We start from the raw sequence: 26955 nt of genomic DNA, 5'->3' as shown, positions 1-26955 counted from the left end.
AATCTTCGGGAAGCAGTATTTCAGTTGGGTCTTAAAATACGTGTGATTTCAACGGCTGTGCCAAAAGGAAGGACATTTAAAAGTTCAGGTGCACAACGAGCCAAGGCACTGGGACAGGAAACGGCAGGTGAACTGAGCAGATGCCAAGCTAGAGAGTAGTCAGTGCCTGAGACTCGCAGGAAGGTACAAGGAGGCTCCTGGCAGGGCTTGAATTTCAAACTGAACTTTTATTAAAGTTTTGAAGAGGGGATTACCCAACTGATCCCTGAGGTAATCCTGGGCTAGGTTACAGTAAAGGGAGAAACCAGAATCAGAGGCGAGCAAGGCTTTGTGCAGGGTGTGCATGAAAGAAAGGCTTGACCGCCACCGTGGGGATGGGTAAGGAGAGACAGTGTGGCCTGGCCTGTAAGTGGCTAAGCGCAAGAGGAAGCATGGAAAGGGGAAGGCCAGGGTTTTCAGCCCGGGAGGGTGAGGAGGTCACTACTGGAGCAGGGGCCCAAGAAGGGGAAGGTCGATTCCAAGAGGTTCCACACCATGCACTCTGCAGCGTGGTCCCCCTATGACCCTGCCACCAGGGCTGACAAGGACCCGGAGGAACCAGCGTGTCCATGAGTTGGAGACAGCTGGCCTCTGCCTTGCAATCAGAGTGTTTGGTGACATCACCTTTTACATGGTATTTTCCTTAGAACTGTAATATGACCATCACTGAGAACTATAGATGTCTCTTAACTATATGCCACCGGGGGCTTTTCCACTCACACTAAACGATCACCCCATCCACACAGGGCAGCACAGTGAAATGAGAACTCTAAGCACGAAAAGAGCTGGTTTCTAAGAGGAGAGGCACTTACTGAGGCTGTGCAGGGGGTCTGGTGGCATGGCCTGAAAGAAGCTGTGCACTCGCTGACTCTGTAGGAAAGCTTGGGATGAAGTTGAAAATAGCTGCCTGCACAGAAAGAAAAGAGAGGCATTAATTTCACACGGTACAAATCCACTGGAGTCTCAGCTCAGGCTGTAAGGCAAACATATGTGGCAGTTTCATTCAGGTATAAAAATTACATGGTTTTCCTAAGGAAAAGAATATTATCTTCTAATGTATTTCTCATAGGAGAAAGTGAATAAAGTTAAGCCTCTTCACAAAAATCTAATCAACAGGCTTTTTTTTTTCTTTCTAATCTTCTATAATCTAGTGGTATGGTTGCAATGCTGGCAAAAGATATGCATGTTATTATTTCAGCCTGTTGTCCCCGTGGTCCAATAGCCATCTTTCTGCTCAGAGTAAGTATTGCAATTCCTTTACCCTTCTTCACAGGTGTACTTGTCCTCACTTGCCTGTTCCATGAAGGCACCTTCCCACACTCTAAATGTAAGAGCCCAGGACGTGGGGGTGCTCAGGGTCCTGGAAACTGTGGAATGTGGTGGTGGTCTGGTTAGTCACAAGTATTACTACATCTGAAGGCATGACTAAGGGTTCATTCCACTGTGTGTCATACCATCTTTCTGAGCCCTTATCTTTGAAAATCAGCTCTCCCCACATTTGATTAATGTAATTAAAATATTCCAGCTAGAAGTCTTCTCTACAAAGGGACCTGCAATAAGGGGCACAGTGACAGTACAGTCTAATGGAAAGTTTCCTCAAGGATCTGCAAACCAGCTCAACCACTTAAAAGCTGACTCACTGTAAACAAGTTACTTAGCCTCTCAGCTTTATTCTCCTCATAGGGAATAATACTACCAATTCATCAAGGTTATGGCACTCACAGCACACAAAACTGTAACCCTGCTTAATAGACAAATCCCCTTCCATTACTTCTGAACACTTTAAATGCTCATTTAAAATTCTTAAACTTCTTTGGGATGCCCAGGTGGCTCAGTCAGTTAAGTGTCTGCCTTCAGCTCAGGTCATGATCTCAGAGTTCTGGGATCGAGCCCTGGGTTGGGCTCCCTTTCCCTCTGCCCCTCCACCTGCTTCTGCTCTTGCTCTCTCAAATAAATCAAATCTTTTTAAAAAATAAAATCAAATTCCTAATTTTCTCCCCAAGTTTTTTAGCAGTCATTCATACTAATTATAAAATCTAATACCATATGAAGGGATGACCCTATGGACCAAAATTACCTTGTGCATTAGGCAAAATTGCTTCTTTGTACACAAACGTGGAAAGAAATAGTTAATAGGAAGACAAGGGGAAATAAAGAGATGGAAGGACAACTGAGCAAGGAGCTGCTCTAAATTTCCAGGTCTGAACACATCACCTATGGCTGGGGATTAAAATCCAAAGGCAGTGGTGGAACCTATTATCCAGTTACATTTACAAACCAACTGGTCCAAGGACAGACAGACCCACCTTGAATTCAAGGCCAGGGTCACAAGAGACAGCCTAGATGCCACCTACCACTCCACAGAGCAAGTGCATCTCTGCTGTGGGAACAAGGAGCTAGATGTGTAAGCCACACCCAAGACTGAGGCCCAAGGCCTGAAGTCAGCACATGCTCAGAAACCAAGGCTCAGTAATGCAGAAGCACAAAATGATGGCAATTCCACCTATCTATTTAAAAGTCAAACTGGCCATAAACTAACACATTAAATAAGAAAAACAAGATCATGTTTTGACATGACAGAAACCACCCAAGTGTACATTCCAGTGCCCTATTTCCATCTTCCTTATTTGCAGTCATCTGGAACTCTATTCAGGCAGTGTGTCCTGTACCAACCCCATCTCCACTGCTCCTGTAAACTCAATTTCCTATTTCTCACTTACAATTCCCCCTTCCTCTACAACTGCTCCATTTTTTACGTGACATGAATGATAACCATACTAATCTAAAATCCAGAAACTGAGAGTGAGGTGTTCTAACATCCTGAGAGTGTTGCTGAGACCACAAACTAGCCACACAAATCAAAGATTTTTATGGGAAATACTAGGGGAAAAAAAACTGTTTTAAAAATGTAATTTTTGAAGAAGAAAATCTTTCCAAGCAGGATACAAAACCCTGAAACCATCAGAGGAAAGGTCAATATATCTGACTACATAAAAATCTCCACTGTCCACGTGGTCAAGAAATAATGACCAACAGGGCTCCTTTCTCCAACAAATAACTCTTATAAATTAGTAAGACCCATACAAAGTGGGAAGGACGGAAAAAGCCATTTATAGGAAAGTGCAAATACAGACTGACTCCAGACTCAAATAAGAGACAGTCTCCATCTCTGAGACTGACAAAGCAGAGATGAGAGTATCTTCCGTCTGCTGAGGGTGGAGAACCGAATTAAAGACTTCTGCTGCTACCTCCTTAGAATCCTTAGAAGTAATTTGGAGTCATCACGTATTTAAAAACGCATAACTTATGACCAAACAATTTCTACAAATTTCTCTTACAGATAAATGTCTCCAAATATGTTAAGAGACATACATGGAGATTCACTGTAATACTGTTTGTAGTTTTAAATATTTAGGAATAAAAATGGCCATAAAATCCACTAATTATGATACAAGTAAAAATAGATTATGTAGCAAATAAGGAGGCAGCAATCTTTTTACATGTACCAATATGTTACCATGTTCAATATATTTAATGAAAAGAGTAAGTGGCAGAACAAGAGTGTACAGGATAACTCAATTTGCACAGTAAATACATAAATTCAAAGGTATGTACGTGCACAGAAAATTTCTGGAGAGTTCAGTAAGATTTTTAATGAAGGCTATTTCTAGTGACTAAATTTGGAGAAAGGGCAATTCGGGACTTTTGGCATCACACCTTCCATTACATTCTTCACAAGTAGCTCAAATAATCCCTTTATAGTAAAAAAGATCTCAAAACACACGCACACACACACACACCTCTATGATCATTACTGAGGAGAAGACTAACAGCTGTAATAAGGAGGAGTCAGCCACATACTTATTATCTTAGCCAGGAAACAAATTTCTAAAAGTGGCTCCTTATGGAAATATTTTTTTCCTTCTCAAAGTCTCAAACTTACAGAAAAGTTGCAAATACAGTAAAAAATACTTTTTCTGAACCATAGTCAGTTGATCTCTGACACCCCAACAACTGGAAGACATTTAGTATTTCCTACAAAGACATTCTCCTACAATCAGTAACAGGATATTAACACTGAGATATTAAGACGTAATCCTCAGGGGCACCTGGGTGGCTCAGCAATTGAGTGTCTGCTTTTGGTTCAGGGTGTACACAAATGTGGAAAAAATAGTCGATAGGAAGACAAGGGGGAAATAAAGAGATGGAAGGACAACTGAGCAAGGAGCTGCTCTAAATTTCCAGGTCTGAACACATCACCTATGGCTGGGGATTAAAATCCAAAGGCAGGGTCCTGGGATGAGTCGCACATCAGGCTCCCTGCAGGGAGCCTGCTTCTCCCTCTGCCTGTCTCTCTCATTCTCAGGAGTAAATAAAATCTTAAAGAAAGAAAGAAAAACCCTTAATCCTCAGACCTCATTTAAGTTTTTCCAACTGACCCCAAAGTGTCCTTTTTACTACAAAGACCCAGTACAGATCCTATCTATGTTGCATCCGGCCACCGTGAGAAATCCTCAGCCCTCCCTTGGCTCTCATGTTTTAAGAAGACAACCCCTATGTATTGTGGAATGGTCACAACTTGGGTTTGTCTGATGTTTCTTCATGATTAGATTCATAGCAAGAATATGATAGGACTGAGACTTTGTTTCTTTGCTATAGCCTATTGTGTAGTAATTCTGACTGATCCCCTCATCTCTCATCAAGTTCACGTTACTGGATTAAAGTGGTATCTGCTAGGCTTCACCACTCTATAGCTACCCTTCCTTCTTTTATGAATAAGCATTGTTTTGTGGAAAAGGACTTCGATACTGTAAAATATCCTCATTCAGTCTATTCATTCATTATTTATTTCCACATGGACTCGTGGTTTCCTATTTTATTCAGTGTTACTGTTTTATTTATTTTGATGTTGGATATGCTCCAGATTTGACCACTAGGAGCCCCTTCAAAGTCAGTTTCTGTAGCTTTTTGACCAAGCCACCTCATTCTTTGAGCACTTCCTTACTTTCTGGCACAAGAGGCTCATCTTGTCCTTTTCCTGCTCCAGGCCTACAATCGACTTTTCCTCCAAGGAGCCCTAGTTCTGTTTAGTGGAGAATGGTGTTACAATTCAAGCTCTGAACACCAGGCATTCCCACGGCTCCTGGCTATGGCTGCTTCCAGACTCCCTCAATGAACAGAGTGAGGGAACAAGTGTGTACACACACAACCATATTTATTTCTGTAACTTTCTATATATACCAAAAACCATGGGTTCATATCACTATCTTCAATTCCAATCAGACATCTACTCCATGGTTCATTTTGGTCTTCTTCCTTCCTATACTGTAACTCTCTTCTCCAATAGAGAGAAACTTGGTCCTCACTATTCTTAATATATTTACTAATTAGGTCAACCCCCTACTTATTCTATACAATAGAATAGCAATCTATTCCCACTCTTGGGATCCCTGGGTGGCGCAGCGGTTTAGCGCCTGCCTTTGGCCCAGGGCGTGATCCTGGAGACCCGGGATCGAATCCCACGTCGGGCCCCCGGTGCATGGAGCCTGCTTCTCCCTCTGCCTGTGTCTCTGCTTCTCTATCTGTGTGACTATCATAAATAAATAAAAATTAAAAAAAAATATATTCCCACTCTTGCCCCCTTCCACCTCCTAGGCAGGTAGCCTCCCAGTACCAGCTGAGTTCAAATGCCCTGCCCGCCCCCTCTCATGTGTACATCCTCTCAAACACTGTGCCAGGCCTCCCAGCACCATCTCCATGACTGGATGACTCCTCCCTCCACTTAGGGTCCCTTTTGTAGTCCATTATAGCATGTCCTCAAAAACCATAGCTGCTGCCTGCCTTGCCCTGTTCCACTGAGCAGCCTTAGGACGTGTTCACGAAGGGCAGGAGAAAAGAGGACGGGAACTGATAGTGACTCTTTAAAAATGACAGTGCTACAAAGAACCCTAGCACTGATATTACTAAGACTTGAACCATGGTGTAGCACATCTCCTAGAACACATATGCATCATTTTAAAATACCTAAGCTGAATAATAAATATCTGAGAACACAGAGGAGTATTTAGAAAGAGTACCAGGAGGAGAAAAACCACATCTGTCAGCTACTAGTAAAGTTCTAATAAATAAAAATAAAAAGTGATCCTGCAACAAGAATGAGATTGTTGAGAGGAGAAATCCAGGAATACGATATATACCTAGGAATGTAGGAAAACAATAATAATAATACAGGAAAGAATCAATTCATTGGAAAGAAAAACAGATTTAGGTCCTGGCCTCAGTTGGTAAAACAAAATAAATTCAAAATGATTAAAGAATAGAAATAACAGAAACGATCTGCACACAAAAAGTAAATTGATCGTGTTTCAGAAGAGGGATAGCTTCAAGCAGCTTTAAGTAAGTGAAGAATATATACGGCCCAAACTCAGAAGTTATGAAGTGAACACCCAGTCTTATTCCTTCCCCGAGCCCCTTTTCTTCCTTAGACATGAGTCTCCTTACTGTTGTGTTTTTCAGAGATATTCTTTGCAGGCAAACATGTACATATCCTTTAAAATGGTGACATTCTATTAACTGTTCTCACCTTGCGCTCCCCCAGCACTACCTTCATGTACCTTTTTGCTCTCTTATCATTCTTTTCAGTAAGGCCACATAGTATTCCAGTGAACGAGACATTAAAATACTTGTTCCATTGAGTTAAACCAAGTTTCCGTAGACATCTCAAGCTGTTCCTAGTCTTCTCTGGTCAGAAATTACAATAGTAAACATCCTTAAACACTCATCTTTGCATACAGTGGGAATGTACCTGGATGGTAAATTACCAGAAGTGGAACTATTCAAAGATTATCTGCACTTAAGTTCTGATGTTGTCAAATAGCTTTCCATAGAAACTTTACCAATTTACCAATTTATTGTACCTGCCAAACTTTTTGATCTTTGCATATCCAACAGGTTAAATAGACAGCCAAGGGAGATTAAAACAAACAAAAAACCTGTACTCTGAAAACTAGGAGACATTGAGACAACACAAATGGGAAGACATCTCATTCTCATGGATTAAAAGAATGTTGTTAAAATGTCCATACTACCCAAAGCAACCTACAGATTCAATGCAATCCTATATTCAATAGTTTTTTCCAAAGAGCTAAAACAAATAATACTAAAATGTATATGGAACCACAAAAACCCCAAACACCCAAAGGAAACTTGAGAAAGAGGAACAAAGCTAGAGGTATCACAATCCCAGATTTCAAACTATATTACAAAGCTACAGCTATCAAACACATATGGTACTGGCACAAACACAGGCATAGATCAATGGAAAAAACAGAGGGCCCAGAAATGAACTCACACTTATGTGGTCAATTAATCTATGCCAGGGGCAGGGGCATGCAACAGAAAAAAAATAATCTCTTCAATAAATGATGCTGGGAAAACTTCACAGCTTTATGCAAAAGAATGAAACTGCACCACTTTCTTACCATGCACAAAAATAAACTCAAAATGGATTAAAGACCTAAATTGTGAAACAGGAAAACCATAAAACTCCTAAAAGAAAACATAGGCGATAAATTTTTGGGACACTGGCCATGGGCAATATTTTTCTGGATTAAGTCTCCTCAGGCAAGGGAAACAAAATCAAAAATAAACTATTGGGACTGTATCAAAATAAAAAGCTTTTACACAGCAAAGGAAATCATCAACAAAACAAAAAGGCAACCTACTGAATGAGTGAAGATATTTGCAAATGATATATTCAATAAGGGGTTAATAACCAAAATACATGAAGAACTTGTACAACTCAACACCAAAGAAACCAAATTATCTCATTAAAAAAGCGCAGAGGACCTGAACATATTCCAAAGAAGACATATGGATGGCCAACAGGCACATGAAAAGATACTCAACATCACTAGTCATAAGGGAAATGCAAATCAAAACGCAACGCTATCACCCTATGCCAGTCACAATAGCTAGTATCAAAAAGACAAGCAATAACAAGTGTTAGTGAGGCTGTGGAGAAGAGGGAATCCTCATGTATCATTGCAGAGAATGCAAATTGGTGCAGCCACTATGGAAAAGAGTATGGAGGTGCCTCAAAATATTAAAAATACAAATATCATACAATCTAGGAATACCACCTCTGAATATTTACCCAAAGAAAATGAAACACCAACTTGAAGAGATATATGCACCCCTGTGTTTACTGCAGCATTATTCACAGCAGCCAACATATGGAAGCAACCTAAGTGTCCATCAATAGACGAATGGATAAAGATGGTAAAATGGAATATTACTCAGTCATAAAAAAAAAAAGAAAACTTGCTATTTGGGACAACATAGATGGACCTAGAGAGTATTATATTAAGAGAAATAGGCCAGAAAGAGAAAGAAAAATTATTATTTCACTTACATGTGGAATCTAAAAAACAAATGAACAAACCAGCAGAAACAGGCTCAAATACTGAAAACTTGTAGCTGCCAAGGGGAGAGGGATGGGATGGGTGAAATAGGTGAAGGGGATTAAGAGGTACAAATGCTTCCAGTTATAAATGAGTCATAGGATGAAACGCACATCACAGGGACTATACTTAATAATATTGTAGTAACTTGAGGCACTTGGTTGGCTCAGTTGGTTAAGTATCTGCCTTCAGCTCAGGTCATGATCCCGGGGGTCCTGGGATGGAGTCCCCACGTTGGGCTCTCTGCTCAGTGGGGAGCCTGCTTCTTCCTCTCCCTCTCCCATTTTCCCTGCTTGTGCTCTCTCTCACTTGTCAAATAAATAAAACCTTTAAAAATTTTTCATAATAACTTTGTATGGTGACAGATGGCAACTACACATGTTGTGATGAGTGTACTGTATTATACATAATTGTCAGATCACTAGGTTACATACCTAGTAACAAACAAAAAACCTGTACTCTGAGAATTAGGAGATATTGAGACAACACAAATAAATGGGAAGACATCTCATTCTCATGGATTAGAAGAATATTGTTAAAATGTCCATACTATCCAAAGCAACCTACAGATTCAATGCAATCCTATATCCAATGTTGTATGTCAACTATACTTCAATTAAAACTAGGGATCCCTGGGTGGCGCAGCGGTTTGGCGCCTGCCTTTGGCCCGGGGCGCGATCCTGGAGACCCGGGATCGAATCCCACGTCGGGCTCCCGGTGCATGGAGCCTGCTTCTCCCTCTGCCTGTGTCTCTGCCTCTCTCTCCCTCTCTGCGTGACTATCATAAATAAATAAAAATTAAAAAACAAAAAAAAAAACAAAAAAACTAAATTTAGGGGCACCTGGGTGGCTCAGCTGGGTAAGCATCAGACTCCTGATTTTGATTTGGGTCATGATCTTAGGGTTGTGAGACTGAGCCCTGCATCCTCCACAAAGGGCACGGGGCCTGTTTAAGATTCTCTTTCTCGGGATCCCTGGGTGGCGCAGTGGTTTGGCGCCTGCCTTTGGCCCAGGGCGCGATCCTGGAGACCCGGGATCGAATCCCACGTCGGGCTCCCGGTGCATGGAGCCTGCTTCTCCCTCTGCCTGTGTCTCTGCCTCTCTCTCTCTCACTGTGTGCCTATCATAAATAAAAAAAATAAAAATTAAAAAAAAAAAAGATTCTCTTTCTCCCTCTCCCTCTGCCCTTCCCCCACCAAAAAAAGAACCTTTAAAACTATAAATTAAAAAAATTCTTTAATTAAAATTTTTAAAAATGTAGTGGCCACCTAAAAAAAATACAACTCAAGTTTTTAATTTATATTTCTGATTAGGAGCAGCTTTTCATATGTTCAAATGACACCTAAAATTCCAGTTTCTCTTTCCTGTTTGTTCATGTATGTTCCCATTTTTCTCACTGCTTTGGACTCTTCGTTTTCATTATCTTATCGATTTTTAAGAGGGCTTTTTTTTAAGATTTTATTTATTTATTCATGAGAGAGAGAGAGAGAGAGGCAGAGACACAGGCAGAGGGAGAAGCAGGCTCCATGCAGGAAGCCCGACATGGGACTCGATCCTGGATTTCCAGGATCACGCCCTGAATTGAAGGCGATGCTAAACCGCTGAGCCACCTGGGCTGCCCAGGAGGTTTTTTTTTTTTAATGAGAAAGAAATTATTGCAAGTATTTTTTCTGAACCTGAGGTTAGTCTTTACTTTGTTTATATTTTCCTTATATCATGTAGAAATTTGATTTCTGAGTATCTGAATTTCCATTTTTAATGGTGTCTAGGTATTGCATGATACTTCGAAAAATTTTTCATACACATAAATTTCGCATTTTCTTTCTTGCATTTAAATCTCTGAGCAATCTATAGTTAATTTTGATGTAAGGAATGACATATGGTTCCAGCCTAACTTTTTCCCCATATGGCTACAGAGAGATGTCCCTAACATTTAACAAACAATCTGGGAATGACTTTGTATGCGTGAAGAGAAACAGAAACAAAGACTGACAGATTTAACATAATATTTTAAACTTCATCTAAAAGATCATCACTAGGAAATCCTGTATCACTAAAGGTGAGTTGTTAAAAATCTAAAAACACCAAACCCCACAAAGATAAACTGGTAAAGGACAGATGATCTTACAAAATACAAATGGCTAAATTTACAGAAAGGTACTGAATTTCACTAATAAAGGAAATGAAGATTAAGTCAATGTAATAATCATTCTATCAAATTAGCAAATAGTTTTTTATTTATTTATTTTAAAGATTTTCTTTATTCATGAGAGACCCATAGAGACAGAGACAGAGGCAGAGGGAACAGCAGGCTCCTCACAGGAAGCCTGATGTGGGACTCGATCCCCAGACCTGGGATCACCCAGAGCCAAAGACAGACGCTCAACTGCTGAGCCACCCAGGCGCCCCATTGGCTCACTGACTTTTGAATAGCACAGGGGACTCAGGAATTTAGCCAATTCTCCCTCACCACCATCACGTGACCTCCCCGGTCCCATCCCTGGGATGCCCTGCGACCACTCCCCATTGCTCCCACTCCCCCATTGCTGCCCCACGACCACTCCCCATTGCTCCCACTCCCCCACTGCTGCCCCACGACCACTCCCCATTGCTCCCACTCCCCCATTGCTCCCCGTTCTTTCTGAACCCGCCCGCCTGAGAGGCCCACACCCAGGCTCTTCAATGAACAGATGTGCACCTCCTTCCTTGGAATGAAGTCCCGCCAGCCGGTGGAGGTGGGGGCTGTGAGGCTGGGGACCCCCCGAAGCTGCCTTTCAGCCCCCCCACCCTCTGGCTGAGTCTGCTCCCGGCCACCACGGCACCAGTGCGCCTGGGCTCCATGCAGGTGAGCAGCCAAGGCTCGGGCCCTTTGTGGCTGCCTCTTCCCCAGGGACTTCCTCTGCCTCTGCTCTTCCTGGGCCCTTGTCATCCAGCGCACACACTCTCCTTCCCAGACTTCTGCTTCCCTCCAGCGAGGAGCAAACACACACCCCTTGCTCCCAGCCCCACCCTGCCCCTCGCTGGGTGCCCCGCTGGAGGGGGACGGCCAGGGCTCTGAAGGACCTCCACCTCCGCCCACTCTCTCCGCGGGGCTCCCTCCTAGACAGGGCCTGACAGGCATGGAGTCCCCCACAACCCTGGACTCAAGCTACCTGGGTCCCAACACTGCTTTTACTTGGTTGACTTACTAGTAACTCCGAGTTTTCAGTCAAACAGCATTTGTTTGCTTGGCCATTAATGCCTTAATTTCTCTCTCCTGACAGGAAGCCCCTCACAGAGGGGTGAGTGCAGCAATCTAAGTTACCGAAACCATGCCCCACACCTCTGACGACCCCAAGGAACATTTTCACCTCAGGATTCCCTAACCCAGACATTTCACACTCTAAATGCTTAACTACTTGCCTACTTCCAGGACACCCATTTTTCAACCGGGGCTCACCCTCCTGTCTGACTCACCTATGTTCACTCTGGGCATTCGTCTGTTCTTAAACCCTGCACACTCTTCCCTAAATTCCTCTGCCCCACTGTCCTTTCATCACACCCAAGAAAGTCTTTATCCAACCCATCTGCTTTCCCAACACCTGAGCCTGAAATGAGGGAAGGATTTTGTTAAAAATCCACACAGCAGGGCAGACCAACACCACTATAATTTACTGATCTCCGATGGCAAATGGACTCCACGCCCTGGCCGACCTAAGAGGTTTCCTTGATCAGGCTGTCCTCCACATCCCCATGCGACCAATCTAAGTTCCTTCTGCTCCCAAACATTTGATCCCCCATCCTCAGCGTAGCCATTCTTCAGCAAACTCTTACTTTAGGAAAAAAACGTAAGCCGTTAGGCAAGAGATCCCTCAACTTCCCATAATGAAACAAGCATATATACCCATGTCCACACCCATCCTGCCCACACAGAGAGCTGGTGCCGCCATGACTCCATCTGCCTGTGTCTTCACCTCTTCTTCCCTCCACAGTTGCACAGGATGCTCTGGGAGCTGACCCCCTCCGCCCTGCCCGGCTCGCCACCACTGTAACTTTACCGCTGTCCAGAAGAGCAGGTGTTCAGGGAGTGTTAATCTTCTTTTACTCTCCAACCCATTAGCCTAATCTTCTTACTTACCTGACAACTTAAAACAGAAAACATCTCTAAAGTTGAGCTCTTAGACAAGGAACTCTTTCAGTAAATATCTTATGGAGAAAACAGGAGGTTCACTGCCTGCATATTTTAAAAGCATTTTTTTTTTTTTAAATCAGAGAGCCAAAGCGTCTGGTGATAAAAGTAATTTGTTTGATGTTTCCTAGTGTGAGCCCAGACCCAAATAACATATGGATAAGAAGAAGCCCATCTTAAAAAGTACTCCACAGGGAAAAAACGTCCATTCTAAGTCCTCCGCTGCCCATGATCTCGTCTGTGTCATCGTTGTGACAGTGTCAGAAAATCATTACCTTAGGATGGGCTCTAGGTCAGGATGTCGCCGTTCCTCCCTTTTCAATGAACCCTGATTCAGGGCTCTTAAGATGGTCTTGTCAAAAGTCTCTGAAGACACTTCCTTTGGGAGCTAGAAAAGAAAAACAGCAAGGCTAATGTTAAGTTTCTTACTTGCTGCTAAGAATGTTACAAACCAGAGGCATAAAAGGAAGATAAATGTCTCTTGCTCGGTCACGGTCCCAAAGCAGTTCCTTCTCTAAATCTTCATGACGCCAGACCCCATACTGAAGCAACAGAGCTTTTTCAACTAGGAAACAGTCTTCTGCCTTCTGGGCACACCTCAGGGCTCTGCGATGGTGCAGAAGAACACCAGCAGCATTCAGCATGCTTCTGGGACGTGCCTGCAGATCCCTCACATTCCAAGTGCCACAGGCCACACGTAAATGACATCCACACTGAAGTGCTTTAGTTAAATGGAACAACATTTTGCATAGCATAGCTACAATTGTTTGAATCTTCAAATAGTATTCTGAGAGGTGTTATCCCTGCCTTTACAGTTATCACCTTTGTGCCTCGTTTCACATCTGAATCTCAAGCAATGTCAGACTACCAGTGCTATGCACCAAATAAAGAACTGGGTGTGAAAGATGGGGCAAAAACCCTCAATCTTGCTTACATAAAAAGCACTAATTGAAGGGTGAGCAACCTTTCTCTAACCTATAAAGGAAGTGCCCTTAAAGTGATGTACCAGAAACCACAAAAAAATTGTCACTTGGCCAAGAGTTTTATTTAAAATACAAAACTTTAAGTCATTTTATTAACTAGCTTACTTTTTAAAATTCCTAATAAATCAGTCATTTGTAAAATTAACTTTCCAAGTCTTTCAAGAATTCAAAGTTTTAAATTTGACTTCTGATAATTAGGCTTTGCAATGAACTCCTGAATTATTAGCACTTCCACTAAAATTAAGAGTACAACTGTTAACGTGATCTCTAAGGAGCTGTTGGAACATAACCATCTACACAAATCATCAGTTTATGTATTGATCTTTAACTGGAGAATCCAAAGCAAGTATTCTTTCAACAAATATGCATTTTGGGTCAACAATTCAGAAATGGAATATTTAACAAAGACAGCAAAAAGTAGTATTAATTCAGGCAGCTAGACTGTGGAATCAAGATGTTTTGTCAGAATGAAGTTCTTTTTGGTTCTTTCATAACCTGGTGAGGCTGAAGGCTCTGCTGGCATTCTGCACACCCACTGTGGAAAGCAAGTCCTCTGACCACTACACCAGGAAGAAACAACTTCTGAATCTACACATTTCCCAAAGAAATGATTGTTTCAATATTTACATTTTCATGTTATTTTAATACAGATTAAGGACACTAAGGCCTATTCATATTACCCATAGTATATATACACCCAATTTACACACGGCACTTCCTGAATATCTGCACACAGCCAAAGAAAACCAGCTTCAGTAGAGAAGTCTGCTTCCACTATGGAATCACGGATGGCTCTTCTAAACATCGAAGCGAGAGTACATACATTTTCACCTTCGAGTCAGTGACCATTCAGGTGACAGGGCAGAGTGCAGATGTATAGTCATCGGTACTTGCAAAATGCTTTATCTTCAAGTGATTTTTATCTTCAATTTCCAAGGACTATTTCCAGTCCTGGGGGAAGGCATATTTGCTAAAAATATAGCTTTAAATCATGTCTCTTCTATTCTAGTCACTTCTGAATATCCTCACCTCTCAGTCTTCAGTCTAGGACCCAGCCCCCCACCTCCGTGCTCCACTGAGCCCTGCACCAACCAGCGCAGAGTGCTGGAAGGCATTTCTCCTTGCTCCCATAGCTTCTCTTTAAAAACTCTGAGGCCTGATGGAGAGCCATCATTACAATTTCGTTTTTTGTAACTCTTCTCATTCATCACTCATTCAATCAACAAATACTCAGACCCCCAACCCTGTCCTTGGTACTATTTTAGGCACCGTGGATACAGCAGTGAAAGAAGAAACAAGAAGCCTGCCTCCATGGAGCTTCCAGTCTGGCAATGAGGAACAGACAGGTGTCAAATGCACATTCTAAGCAGCAGAGGAAGGGGGCCTGGATGCGGGGTCAGAGGCTGCCACATACACGGGGGGAATACGGATTTGAAAGCACTGACCTCAAACTCACTCTTCCACATTATAGCAAACAGTAAGTGCAGTTAAACAGCATCTACAAATGTTAAAGGTTGTTAGTATGTACAGGTTGTCAAAAGGACACTTTTGCTCTTAACTTTTGTAGATGATTTTAAAAGAAAGGAAAAAAGGAGAAAAAGTATTTCGGTAAACCTGAAAGGATATTTTATAATAGGCGATTAGTTTCTGGAAGTATACAATGTGGACAATTATTTCATATAACTCGAGAAGGCATCTGTCCCACTTAAGGAAAAATTCTATATTCAAAAGTTGACTTATGAGGGGGATCATTAACTACCATAATTCTGAAGAGCGAATTAGCTGTAGGGGGCTCCTTTTTTTTTTTTTTTTTAAAGCACTTAAGCTTTCAGAAAAAATTGTACAATTGAAAAAAAAGAAATCTGTCAAGACAGAGCCAGCTGAAGCTTAAGGGAACCCCAACAGGAGAGACTCTGCTGGTGCCAGGCCCGAGGCTGGTGCTCAGTCACATGCGCTCCTGCTGGAGCCTCTTGCCCCAAACGGGACAGGTTGGTGGCAGCACCCCCACACCAACGCGTGGACAGCACTGGAGCCCACCGTGCTGACCCCACACCACAGGTTCCTTCAGCCCCAGCTCCACCTCCCTGCAACCTAGCTTCCAGCATTAGAACTCTGTCATGGAAAGGGCAACACAAGAAAAAGAAACAAAGTGCACTGCTCTCCAACCCAAATGACACTTGCCCAGGATGACTTGTCCTTAAGCTTTGGTTAAGTTTATCCTATTGAAACAGAGAAGTCAGACATAAATAGAAGAGATTTTACAAGCGCAGGTGCGGCGGTGGTACGGGACGGGCCAGCCCTTCCTAATTTCTTCAACAGGCAGACAGTGAGCCAGGAGCTAGTTTCTCCTTTGGGGAGCTGATGACCTCTTCTCTGGAGGGCAGCCCTCACACCCCCACTCCTTCCAGCACTCTCTCCTTCCTCACCGGGCTGCCTACAGCTGACAGGTCACACACATGTGACTTTAGGCAACTGTCGACTAATGACCGCCCCCCCTTACATGCAGTTAGGTCACTATCCTGAAGCAGCAGCAGGAGTTCACAGCCTTCCACCCGGAGGGCCTGCTTTTTAATAAGGTGCAGGAAAACATGCAAATTGTCCCTGGGTATTAGTTAACCCTGTTAGCAGAACTAACGCTGCAACAGCACATCAAACTACATCCTCCCCAGAGCCAACACCCACCATGCTACTCAAAGCTCTGCAAGCTGGTGACAAAGAGTGTCTTGTAGCTTTCAGAACGGAGACCCACGTGATCTGAAATAAACTTATGGCAACAAATAGACAACTTAGAAACCAGCAGGGTCCTGAGCATTGCAGATGTTACAGGTTCAGTAACTACATAGACCTTCACTCAAAAGTTAGTGATGGAGCTGGGAGTGTTTCCTGTTTCTGGACTTCCTGTCTCCTTATGCGCAATAAATTTAAAATATATTTCCTTATTGAGAAATACTAATGTACTGGTTAACCATTCAAACCCATTTCCTCCTTTTAACATTTAGCTGTATGCATACGCGCTTCAAATAAAATTAGTGTAAAAGAAACAGGCAAGAGTTTGAACACAATGATCTAAGATACCTTTTACCTCCGCAAGTCTGCATAAGATGTTTCCATCATCCCGTGCTCTCAATACTCGGGAGCATCTATCACCAGGGAGAGGGTGGGGGAAGCTGGAACTCAAAGAAGGAACCAAGGGACATGGATTTCAGGGAGTCCACAGAGGGAGTCGAAGAGCCGTGAGGTCTAAGAACCACAACAAATGCTAACAGGCCTCTCACTATGCAGACGCACTCTCTCACAGGAAGTACCCTTCCAAGCAGCCACCATTAAATATACCTCGGCAAGGAACTAGGAATCAGGTTCCATTTTTTTTTTTTTTAATGTGGAAAACCCTTCATTCATTTCCTTATATTGGTAACATAAGAAAACTTAGGTTTAGAATAACATGACATTTTCTACAGGTAACTTTCATGGAGAGTTCTAAGGCAACCTTTATATATGTGGTTAAATCTTCCTGGTGTCTATTTTGATATTGAGGTTTTGGACTCTATATATTACGTAAAAAATCATTTTAACAACAAAATCTATACTTTTACCTTCAGTAGAAATTCCTGTAGTTCTTGGTGGGTTTTTGTTACTGTTGTGACTGAAAGATCAGACCAATTTACCTGATTTAAAAAAAACACACATATTATATGGTTATTTCTTAGGCGGGAACCGGCTGAAAAAAAGCCATGTGTAAAACAAAGGGCCTTAACTTAAATTTTATTAACAATTAAAAATATAAAGTTAATCTGGCATTGTAGTAATTTCCTCAAATTGTTAAAATTAACGGCACATTGACAGACTCTACTGAAAAAACTTAAGAATTCCTTTCAAATCGCATGTTTTTTTTTTTTTTAAAGTTGTCTTTTAAAACATGACTATAGTTTAGTAATTTTTCAAAAGGGAAAAGTTGCAGAACTCTAAAATGACACTTTGACAGTATAGATCTATATACCAAGAAAGATAAAAATTCTATCTCCTGGAACTTATTAAATATAAATGCTTCAGAGAAATAACTAGAGTTTACTGCCCCCTTTTGATAGTACTCTATTGTATTTTTATGGGATTTATAGCTTATGAAGAGATTTCATCTTTATCTCAATTCTTTAAAATCCTATTAAGGTAGATGGGGCAGGTATGACTCCTTCCATTTTCAGATGGAGAAACTAAAATGCTCAGCGTTTAACTTACATAGATCTGACCCTAACTAAGCAGAAGAGCCAGACTGGAATCTCTTATGCCCCTTTGCTTCTTGGATACTTTTAATTCAGTGGACTTGATCTCAGTCCATTCATGATGGCTACTTTACAATTATTTGAGCCAGGTAAAATATGAACTCTGCAATTACCTAAGTCTTATCAACTAATCATACCATTATTAATCAGATATTTAAACACAGATATGAAATTTTATCTACCAACCCTCAGAGCAAATACCCTTATTAACTGGCATATCTTTTATATGATTTTTAGTTATGTGAATGTTTGATAAGCAGCTACTTGTGTCAGACACTGTTCTCAGTCAAAGGGACATAGGAGTGGACAAGACAGCGGAAGTCTCTCTTCTGGCTGAGGTCAGAGTCTAGGGCATGAGACAGATTACGACAAATGAATGGTTAAAAGATCCCTTCAGGGATCAGGGCTCCAGAGCGAGTGAAGAGGGCCTGGTGCAGGATCAGGACAGTACCATGGAAGGGTGCGGAGGAAGACCTCACAGGCGGGAACATTCAAATCAGCTGGGGAGCTGAAGGGATGTGAGCTGTGCCAATGGTCTGGGGAAGATTGTTCCAGAGCTGGGGATGACAAAGGCTCTGAGGAAGGAACAAGCAACAGACTCCAGCAACAGAAGGAGAACCAGTGTAAATGGAAAGAAGAGAGCACAGTGGCCTGTGCCATGTGTTATAAAAACGGTTAAGTGAAGGATGTGGAGATAAGGACCTGAAATGTGCAAACTGAGGATATTTCTCTCATAGAGCAGAAGCCAGAGTCCTGAAAATCACTCAGTAAACACACTAATAAGCAAGTCAAATGTGGTGGGATGACAGAGGATGAAGATTCTCACTCTCCACAGGCTAATAACTTCCTGGAGAGGAAAAACACGTAACCCAAACAGAAGACTCTGTGAAATCTGTGCCCGTGGGATGCCTGCAGTGAACAGCCACACATTCTGCTGGCTGGTGAGAAAGCACTTCAGGAGAAGTCTGGCAAGCAATACCTTTGGGGATGAACTAAAGTCAGGGAGCACAGAAATGTGGCGTCGGCCCATTTGGCTTCAAGGTGCTCGGTCCAATCTCAGGAGGAAGGGCTGGACAGTGAATGCCCAACAGGGAGGAAGAAGGAAGTGTGGACAAGGAATCCACGTGACAGTCAACAAGCGAGCAGGAGGCATGGGGAGCGACAAAGCTGGACTCTACGGTTAATGAGACCGCTGTCTGATGGGCAGAACGACAGGAAAGGACATGGCAACAAAGGCCAGGGAAGAGAAGCTTTGTGGAGCAAAGAAGAGGAGGAGAAAAAAAAATCAGGGAAGACCATGCCAGAAAAAGACAATGCCCATGATCTTGATTTTAAAATTACTAGTGAAAACGTTTACTTTTACTTTTAAAGATACATCTTACACCTTCTAACGAAGGCTCTTACTTTTTTTTTTTTAATAAAATCATTAGTTAACTTTAATGTGATACGATTAAAACCTTGGCAAACCATGCAGGACAGACTGAAAACAGGACATCTTCATTAAGACAAATGTATGTATACGTACAGCTTTTTTTTTAAGTTAGCAAACCTGTTTTTCCAAAGGTCAATTTTCATTTTTCCCAAAAGGTCATGTAGCACAGTACACAAGACATCTGTAGGGGGCAAAGGGGCTTACTTTGAAGGTGTATTCCCAGTATTTGTCAGCCCTTTTTCTCTGGACTCCTTTCAACATTATCTTCTCAATGTGCACAGCTGAAAGAAAGAAAACACGCGGACTTGTTCTATGAGACCAGACGCAGGTTTCAGGTCCCCAATCTGACAAATGCTAACCCATTAAGCTAGTCACCTTCATCCTTACTACTGATCTTAAATAATGAAATAAAACCCCCAAAAACGCAGAAGCACAGGAACGTGCATTCATGCATGAATTTTGTTCTATATCCAGTCAGCGGGCCGAGTGCCTCAGTAGTTCCCAGTGTCTTAAGTACCAATCAATCACCTATAGGAAAGATTATTTTTCTAGAGGATAAGCTTCAAAACTACCTGTTATTCCAATTACCATGAATAGAGCACTTTATTCAATTTTTTATGCATAGTAGGTGTAAACTGGAAAGTATAGTTTTTAATTGGAAAAAACCTTCAAACGTAATATGTAAAACTGATAAAAATTTCTTTCCAATTGGGAATTTAAAAACTGTTGTTCTCAACATGACCCTTAATATCATATAATGATGTTACAAACAATATTATTAATGAACTGTAGAGATTCACTATAGCAACATTTTTCACAATTTATTGCCCAGATAAAATAGTGGTCATAAGTTACATGAATAACTCTGAGTTGAACGAGGTAAGATGATAAGCTTTGTTAATGAAGTAAAGCAAATGTGCAAACCTCTAAACTATTCACTTAACACATCCTTCTATAGAAGTACCTGTCAGGAAGGAAGTATCTTTACAAATTGAAAAGAGCCAGTCTACTAACCATTACATAGGGACTTGAGGGGGAAAAAAAAAAGAAAAAAAAAAAAAAGAAAAACTGTTGCCCTGGGATATAAATAGAAGAGACAGCGTGTACGCAATAATGAGACTGGTAGTAATGAACATGAGAAAGGTCACAGGGAAGTTAGGAGGGGGACTCAACAGATGAGGGTCACTGTTAAATTCAGGGGATGGAAGATGGAGAAGAAAAGGAAAGGATTTACTTGGAGAGGAAGAAGTTAAAATATGAAGTAGAATTACAAAGTAACAGAAATATACAGAAGAATTAAGATTATAATAGATCACAGGTGGTGAGCAATGAGAAAGCAGGAAACATAAGGTACAGAAATTTTCTGGAAAGCGGGCATTCCTGATGGACTAAGGAGATACCACTACCAGTGTTTTGAGCCAACGTTCCAAATACATGGCATTTGGTGGCTGGCTTCTGGGATAACTTCCCTTCAGTGGGTGAGAAATGCTGAGGACGGAAACAAAAGAAAATCTCAAAAGCCATAGCCGAAAAGCCTCACAACTGCTGCAGTATAAGAAAGGCCAAAGTGGGGCAGGGAGGGTCTGCTGTTTTCAAAAGCTTTTCTATTAAATTATGTAAAGGGTGATGCTATTTAATAAAAAAAAAATCTGAACTAATCTATGTTCAGAAAATACAAAGCAGCTCTACTTCTGCAAATCAATGGGCTAAGGGTAGGGGACCACTAGGGCATTCTGGGGTAAGAGAATATGGCTAGGTCTTCAGCCTTAGCTGTGGGTTCCACCTGCCAAGATCTCTCAGAATCAAGATGAGCAAGACAAAAGAAAATAGTGAGGAATGGCCAGTAATGGCAGACACTCCGGTCCTCCTAAATTAAAACTAAGAAGCAGAAATTATGTACATTTAAAAATAAAGAACATGAGAAAAATCATCTATAGTACCACCTTATGGTTGTTAGCATTTTGATGTAGTCTTTTGTTTTCCTATAATATTTTTATTAAAAAAAATAAAGAAAAAAAAGGACCTTCATTGTAATGCAAACTCTGCCTCAGGTTATTCACATGTGCAGTGAGCATGGTTGAAGGGGTCTATGAGTCAAGTAGTTTAATAGTCTGAGATAGTCTGGAATAGGTAATTATGTAGACTTTTTTTTAAAAAACATTAAACATTCATACCTATTTCCTCTATGAGGAAAAATGTATTTCACAAAAAGGATTATTCTTGGGACTGAAAGGAGACAAAATGATGTTGATTGGAACCTGCCATAACCGAGTCTGATGCCTACTGTGCACGCTTCACTCGTCCTAGGCTACCCAGGTGGCATCTAGGTTTTCCATTTCAATTTTCTCCTCAATCATTTCCCCCTCAGGTTAATGGACTCTCCAAATACGAAGAGAAGAGAGCATCTGAACTCCTTTCTTCTCAGATGACAATGTCCTTTCAATTCCCCCATCCCAACCCTCTTGAAAACTGCATTACTGCAGGAAGCATGGGCTTGCAAAGAAATTTCTTCACTTTCTCACAGGGAACTTCCATAAAACTTTTTTCAGTAAATGCTGAGCACATTCTCCAGATAAGGCACTATACTATATCCATTTAGGTTTTTTAGCCCTCTGAAAGTACACAACTAGATTTAAGCCAGTCGACCACAAGGCAGAACCAAGTAAACACAAGCCAGGGCGGGCCAAATGCTGCAAAGCAGGAGCCCAGATGCAGACTCAAAAAAGTGGGGGGGGGGGGGGGGGCTGGCGTTTGAGCAGAACCTAGGTCCTGCAGGATTTCTCTACTCCAAAAGAGAGCGAGAAGAGTTAGAGTCAACCAATGTAAACAGCACTCTGCAACCTTCCCCATAAGTTTATGAACCACATAGCATACCTTCTCGCTGGGTTCTATGAGGTGCCACAGGAAGTCCATCATGAGGTATTGGGGCTTGTTCTAGTAAACTGGCCTCGTTACTTTGCGTGTAATCACCATGGGCAGAATCATTCTAGGTGAGAAAGAGGGGCACATGTTAATCTACTCCACAGACTAAGAATAGTAAAAGCTCCACACAAATACACCAGAGTCAAGTCTCAAACTGTTAAGAGCAACCATTTTAATGTAATTTTTAGAGATCAAACAGGTGATTACACACTAAGGGCATAAAGACACAAACTGGCACTCACCGGTAAGGAAAAGGAATCAATATTTCATAGTAATAGTCTATCAATTATTTATTGGCCCAGATCTTAGGATATATTTGCCCATTATTACTCAGAATCCCCAGTGATGTCAATTCTAACCAAAGTGAACCAGAATCAAAGGAACACATATAAAAGAGGTTATCCTTTAGGCTAACTCCCCATACATAAGGGAATTTTATTTTTTACATTAATCACTATGCAAGTTTTATTCACTACTTCATTTTAGTGATGGTCTAACAAGATGCTTTGGTAGGAAAAAGTTTGACAAAAGGTTATCATCAATATCTGCCAAATCTTTCTGAACAAGTATGGACAGTGAGTTTACCATTAGTAATGTTAAACCACCCACCAGCAACTAGGTGCTCTAAATCAGAGTTTGCTCAGCGAATCACTGTCATCAGCAAACTGGAGGAAGGTTTACTCCTGGGAACACTACTCCCTGGAGTCAGGAAGGGCCTGCTTCTCTTAGACACAGCTCTCCAGATCTGAAGCAGTGTCCTGCATATATTGTTCCTACAACACACTGCTTAAGCCAAAAAAAGAAAAATCGCCTTAAAACTGTTCTTTATCACAACTCACACCTTACCCCTTCTTCATGTTCAGAATCTCAAAATACTACTCAGAACAGAACACCTCAGTTTCAAGAGATAATTACAATTTGACAAATCTGCAAGAATACAGATTTTTAAAAATCGTGTAAATTTAGAAATGAGGCAAACAGGAGACTCTACACTTCCCAAGAATCTTAACTTAAAATATTTTGTTCTGCTGTCTAATCATGCAAGCTGGCTTGACAATAGGTATGGGCTGCCAGTTGACAGCTCTATTTCTGGGAATAAAACATCGCATCAGATACTCCTGGGAACTAAGCTTCAGCTTTATAGTTTGTCTTCCTGTAGAAACCCAAGGAAATAAGTATCTGTCTACACAGAACCACTTAAGGAGAAGGACAGCACAGATCTCTTCGTCAAATCCAACTTCCAAAGTATTTGGCATGATGGCATTTGCCAATTTTCAATATTAATGATTTTTAAAAGGTAGACCACAAGGATTCTTCTAGCAAAGACAAATTTACCCCTATCCTAATCCAGACCATAAAATCACTCACTACAAAGTAATAAAACAGCATTTGCCTAACATTGGTGTAAGTACTTCAAAAATCAATAGAAACAAAGCACTGTCATCCTCCCAAATACCTGTGTTAACTGGAAGGAGTTTGGCTGGATATGCCAGTTATTTTTTATAGAATTATTTTTCTACGCTGCTCAAACATGGTTCATAAATTAAAAATAACACCTTCGAATCCAAATTTAAAATATGCCAAAAACAATAGTTTCCACTAGGGAAATCAAAACCACAATGATAGTCCACCTCACACCCACTAAGATGGCTAGTATCCAAAAACACAGAACACAGCAACTATTGGTGAGGATGTGGAGACACTGGAACCCTTGGACACTAGTTGGTAAGGACATAGAACAGTGCTGCCACTGCGGAAGGTCCTCAAATACCACATGACCCCCAACTCCATTCCTTGGTGTCATAGATTCCAAAGAGCAGACAGCAAGGACTTGAGCAAATCATTTTTTCACAGGGGTGTTACTCCCAATAGCCAAAAGGTGGAGGCTCCAATGTCCACTGCTGGGTGAACAAACAAGTGTGGCATATACACACAACTGAATATTATTCAGCCTAGAAAGGGAATAAAACTCCAATGCATATTACAACATGGAGAAGTCCTGAGGACATTGTGCTAAGGGAAGTAAGTCACACACAACAGAACAAACAGTGTATATACATGTACTTACATGAGGTACCTAGAATGATCACTGTCATAAAGGCAGACAGTAGAACAGTGGTTACCAGGGCCCTGAGGTCAGATGGACTGGGACAGAGGGAGAGGGGGCATAGGAGGATTTGATTAATGGCTACAGAGGTTCAACCTGAGATATACGAAAAATTCTGGAAATGAGTGGTGGGGATGGTCGCATGACATGAAAGTACTTAATGCCACTGAACTATACACTCAAAACTGTGTTAAAATGACAATTTTTATGTTATATAAATATAATTTTATGTTATATATGTGTGTGTGTATATATATATATACATATATATATATATATATATATATTTTTTTTTAACCACAATAAAAAGTAAAAAATTTTACTCAGTGGTTGAGCACCTGCCTTCAGCTCAGGGCATGATCCCAGACTGGGGATCAAGTCCCACATCGGGCTCACTGTGAGGAGCCTGCTTCTCCTTCTATGTCTCTGCCTCTCTGTCTCTCATGAATAAATAAAATCTTTAAAAAATTTTTTTAAAAATAATTTTATTATGCTGTCTCCACAAATGTTATATTGAAGCAACCAAGAGAAAGCAGTCTGCTTCACAGTCAAAATAACATTTTTAAAGTCTGAAATTACATACCTTAACAGCCAGGAAAAGGCCTCTAGTTTAATAACCTCAGGAGAAAAATGGAGTTTGAGTTTCCTCCCAAGGACCTACGTTCATCAACTCATGAAATATCTACTAAGTTTTCTACCCCCATCTCAGCATGCATCAATGCCATAAAATCACTTAGACTAAGTTTAGAAACTATGTGTGAAATTTACAATTTTATTAGTTTAATAAAAATTTAATCTAACGCTTCACATGAGCTACAGAGGTCAGAATCAAGCTCACTGGTCCCAACAGTGAATGGCTCTCCGTTTTGCTGTCTCCCCTTCCCTCATGCTACATACCCTCCCTCCCCTAAGAGAAGGCAGAAGGGTGCCATAAATCTGAGAACTCCTGGTTTAATGGAATCTTATAGAAAGAAATCACACCCGCTTTCTTTATGAAGTTCAGATTCCCAGGAAAACACGCTATAGAGGACATACCAGAATTGGCATTTTACAAAGACTAGTTAGATGAAAGTGTCAGGACCAGGTGAAAAGAAGAAGAATTTTTCTCTGCTTGGATTAAGAAGATGGAATTTTAAAATACTAAGCCTGCAAAAATATGCACAGGAACACACAAACCATAAGAATGTGTGCGCTCTTCTCCTTTCTGTAATTCATCTGAGTAAAGCTTTTCCTGTGTTAAGGCATGCCTCTTCTAAGAGCTCCCGGTTAGCTCAAATCCACGTCCCGTAATGCAGGCAAGCTGGACAGTGCATTTGTTCCAGAATTACTCAGATTTAACTTTTATACATGTATATCTATCATAATTAGAGACTTGAGATTTCTCAATTGTGGGGAAAGTGTGAAACAGTCGAGTGGCTGGACAGTCCAACAGAGACTCTTCTAACATGCCATGGAGAACAAAGGTCACATTGGCCACCATTCACTTTAACTGAGATCAAGCTGTAGATGGAGTTTATTTTAGCTCATCTAACAATGTTCTATACGTTTCTTCTAGACCTTTGATGCAGATTAAATTTAAAAATACCAAGACGTATTTTCTATTAAAAACAAAAAGAGCAGAAATTAGGAGTTTTGTAAGCTTTTTTAAAAAATTCACTTCTTCAGAAGTTTTTTTACACTCATCACATGAGACTTAGAATCCTAACATTAGTATATAACCACAACATCCTATTAAGGTTTTGTGGTGGATCAAATATAGCTAAAAATACTTTGGTAGCCCTCCCACTGAATGGTGGCTCTAGCTCCCCAGCCAGTGGGTCTCGGCCAGCTTTCAAGACTTGCTTGACTAACGGGATGAGAAGGAAGGAGCACTGGGAGGTGCTGAGGGCAGGTCTCTAGAAGCCCAGCAACCTGGGCCTCCCAAGCAACCATGTAAGACGTACACTCGCCCTGAGGATGCCACACTACAGAGACCACACTCATGGAGGGGACACACCAGTCCCCAGACATCCACCTGCCCCTGCTCTTAGCTACCTGTCTAAATCCCTGGCCCATGGAACTAGGAGAGATGATAATAAAATGGTGCTGGTTTAAGCCACTAAGCTTGGGGATAACTTGTTACACAGTTAGGGATGTTAAATTCTCTTCTTTCAATAACCAGGGTCGCAACTAAAGCGTGTTACTATTCAAGCAAGATTCATAGAATGCCTTGCTTTGAACATCAGAAAAGGATTCATTATTAGAAACATTTACTGAGATGTCGAATTTCATGCATTTTGGTGGAAGAGGGGGAAGGAGTCAGAGAGAAGTGAAGCGTTCCTAAGGCCTCTTGGAGGGGATGCAGTAGAAGGGGAAGGCATCTGCCTCATTTCTCCTTGATGAAACAGCATGCCCCAACCCAAGCTAATGCCTTGCCTCACCTGCTAGCATCTGAGAAAGGGCAAATGCTGTGCGAGAAGAAACGTGGGGCAGGTAAGCAGCGCAGGAAAGCCGAGCTGCCTACGCCTGCAGCGCCAAGAGTTCAGAGGGAGACCAAGAGTGAGCGGCTCAGAGACAGCATCCGGC

General features: G+C 41.5%; 1 protein-coding gene across 1 annotated transcript in view; it reads right to left on the bottom strand.

Moving 5' to 3' along the window:
* The window catches only part of LOC129495439 (zinc finger CCHC domain-containing protein 2), a 58405-nt gene that overhangs the window by 20824 nt on the left and 10626 nt on the right, over window positions 1-26955 (bottom strand). Inside the window, exons 2-6 of the mRNA XM_055302921.1 lie at window positions 22236-22347; window positions 19566-19642; window positions 17246-17317; window positions 12945-13057; window positions 852-946 (exon numbers count right to left, since the gene is read on the bottom strand). Of these exons, the coding sequence (XP_055158896.1) occupies window positions 852-946; window positions 12945-13057; window positions 17246-17317; window positions 19566-19642; window positions 22236-22347 (469 nt within the window). The remainder of the gene's footprint in view (window positions 1-851; window positions 947-12944; window positions 13058-17245; window positions 17318-19565; window positions 19643-22235; window positions 22348-26955) is intronic.

Source organism: Nyctereutes procyonoides, unplaced genomic scaffold (assembly GCF_905146905.1).
Source record: "Nyctereutes procyonoides isolate TBG_1078 unplaced genomic scaffold, NYPRO_anot_genome, whole genome shotgun sequence".
Classification (NCBI taxonomy): domain Eukaryota; kingdom Metazoa; phylum Chordata; class Mammalia; order Carnivora; family Canidae; genus Nyctereutes; species Nyctereutes procyonoides.
This window is presented reverse-complemented; position numbering and strand designations above follow the sequence as displayed.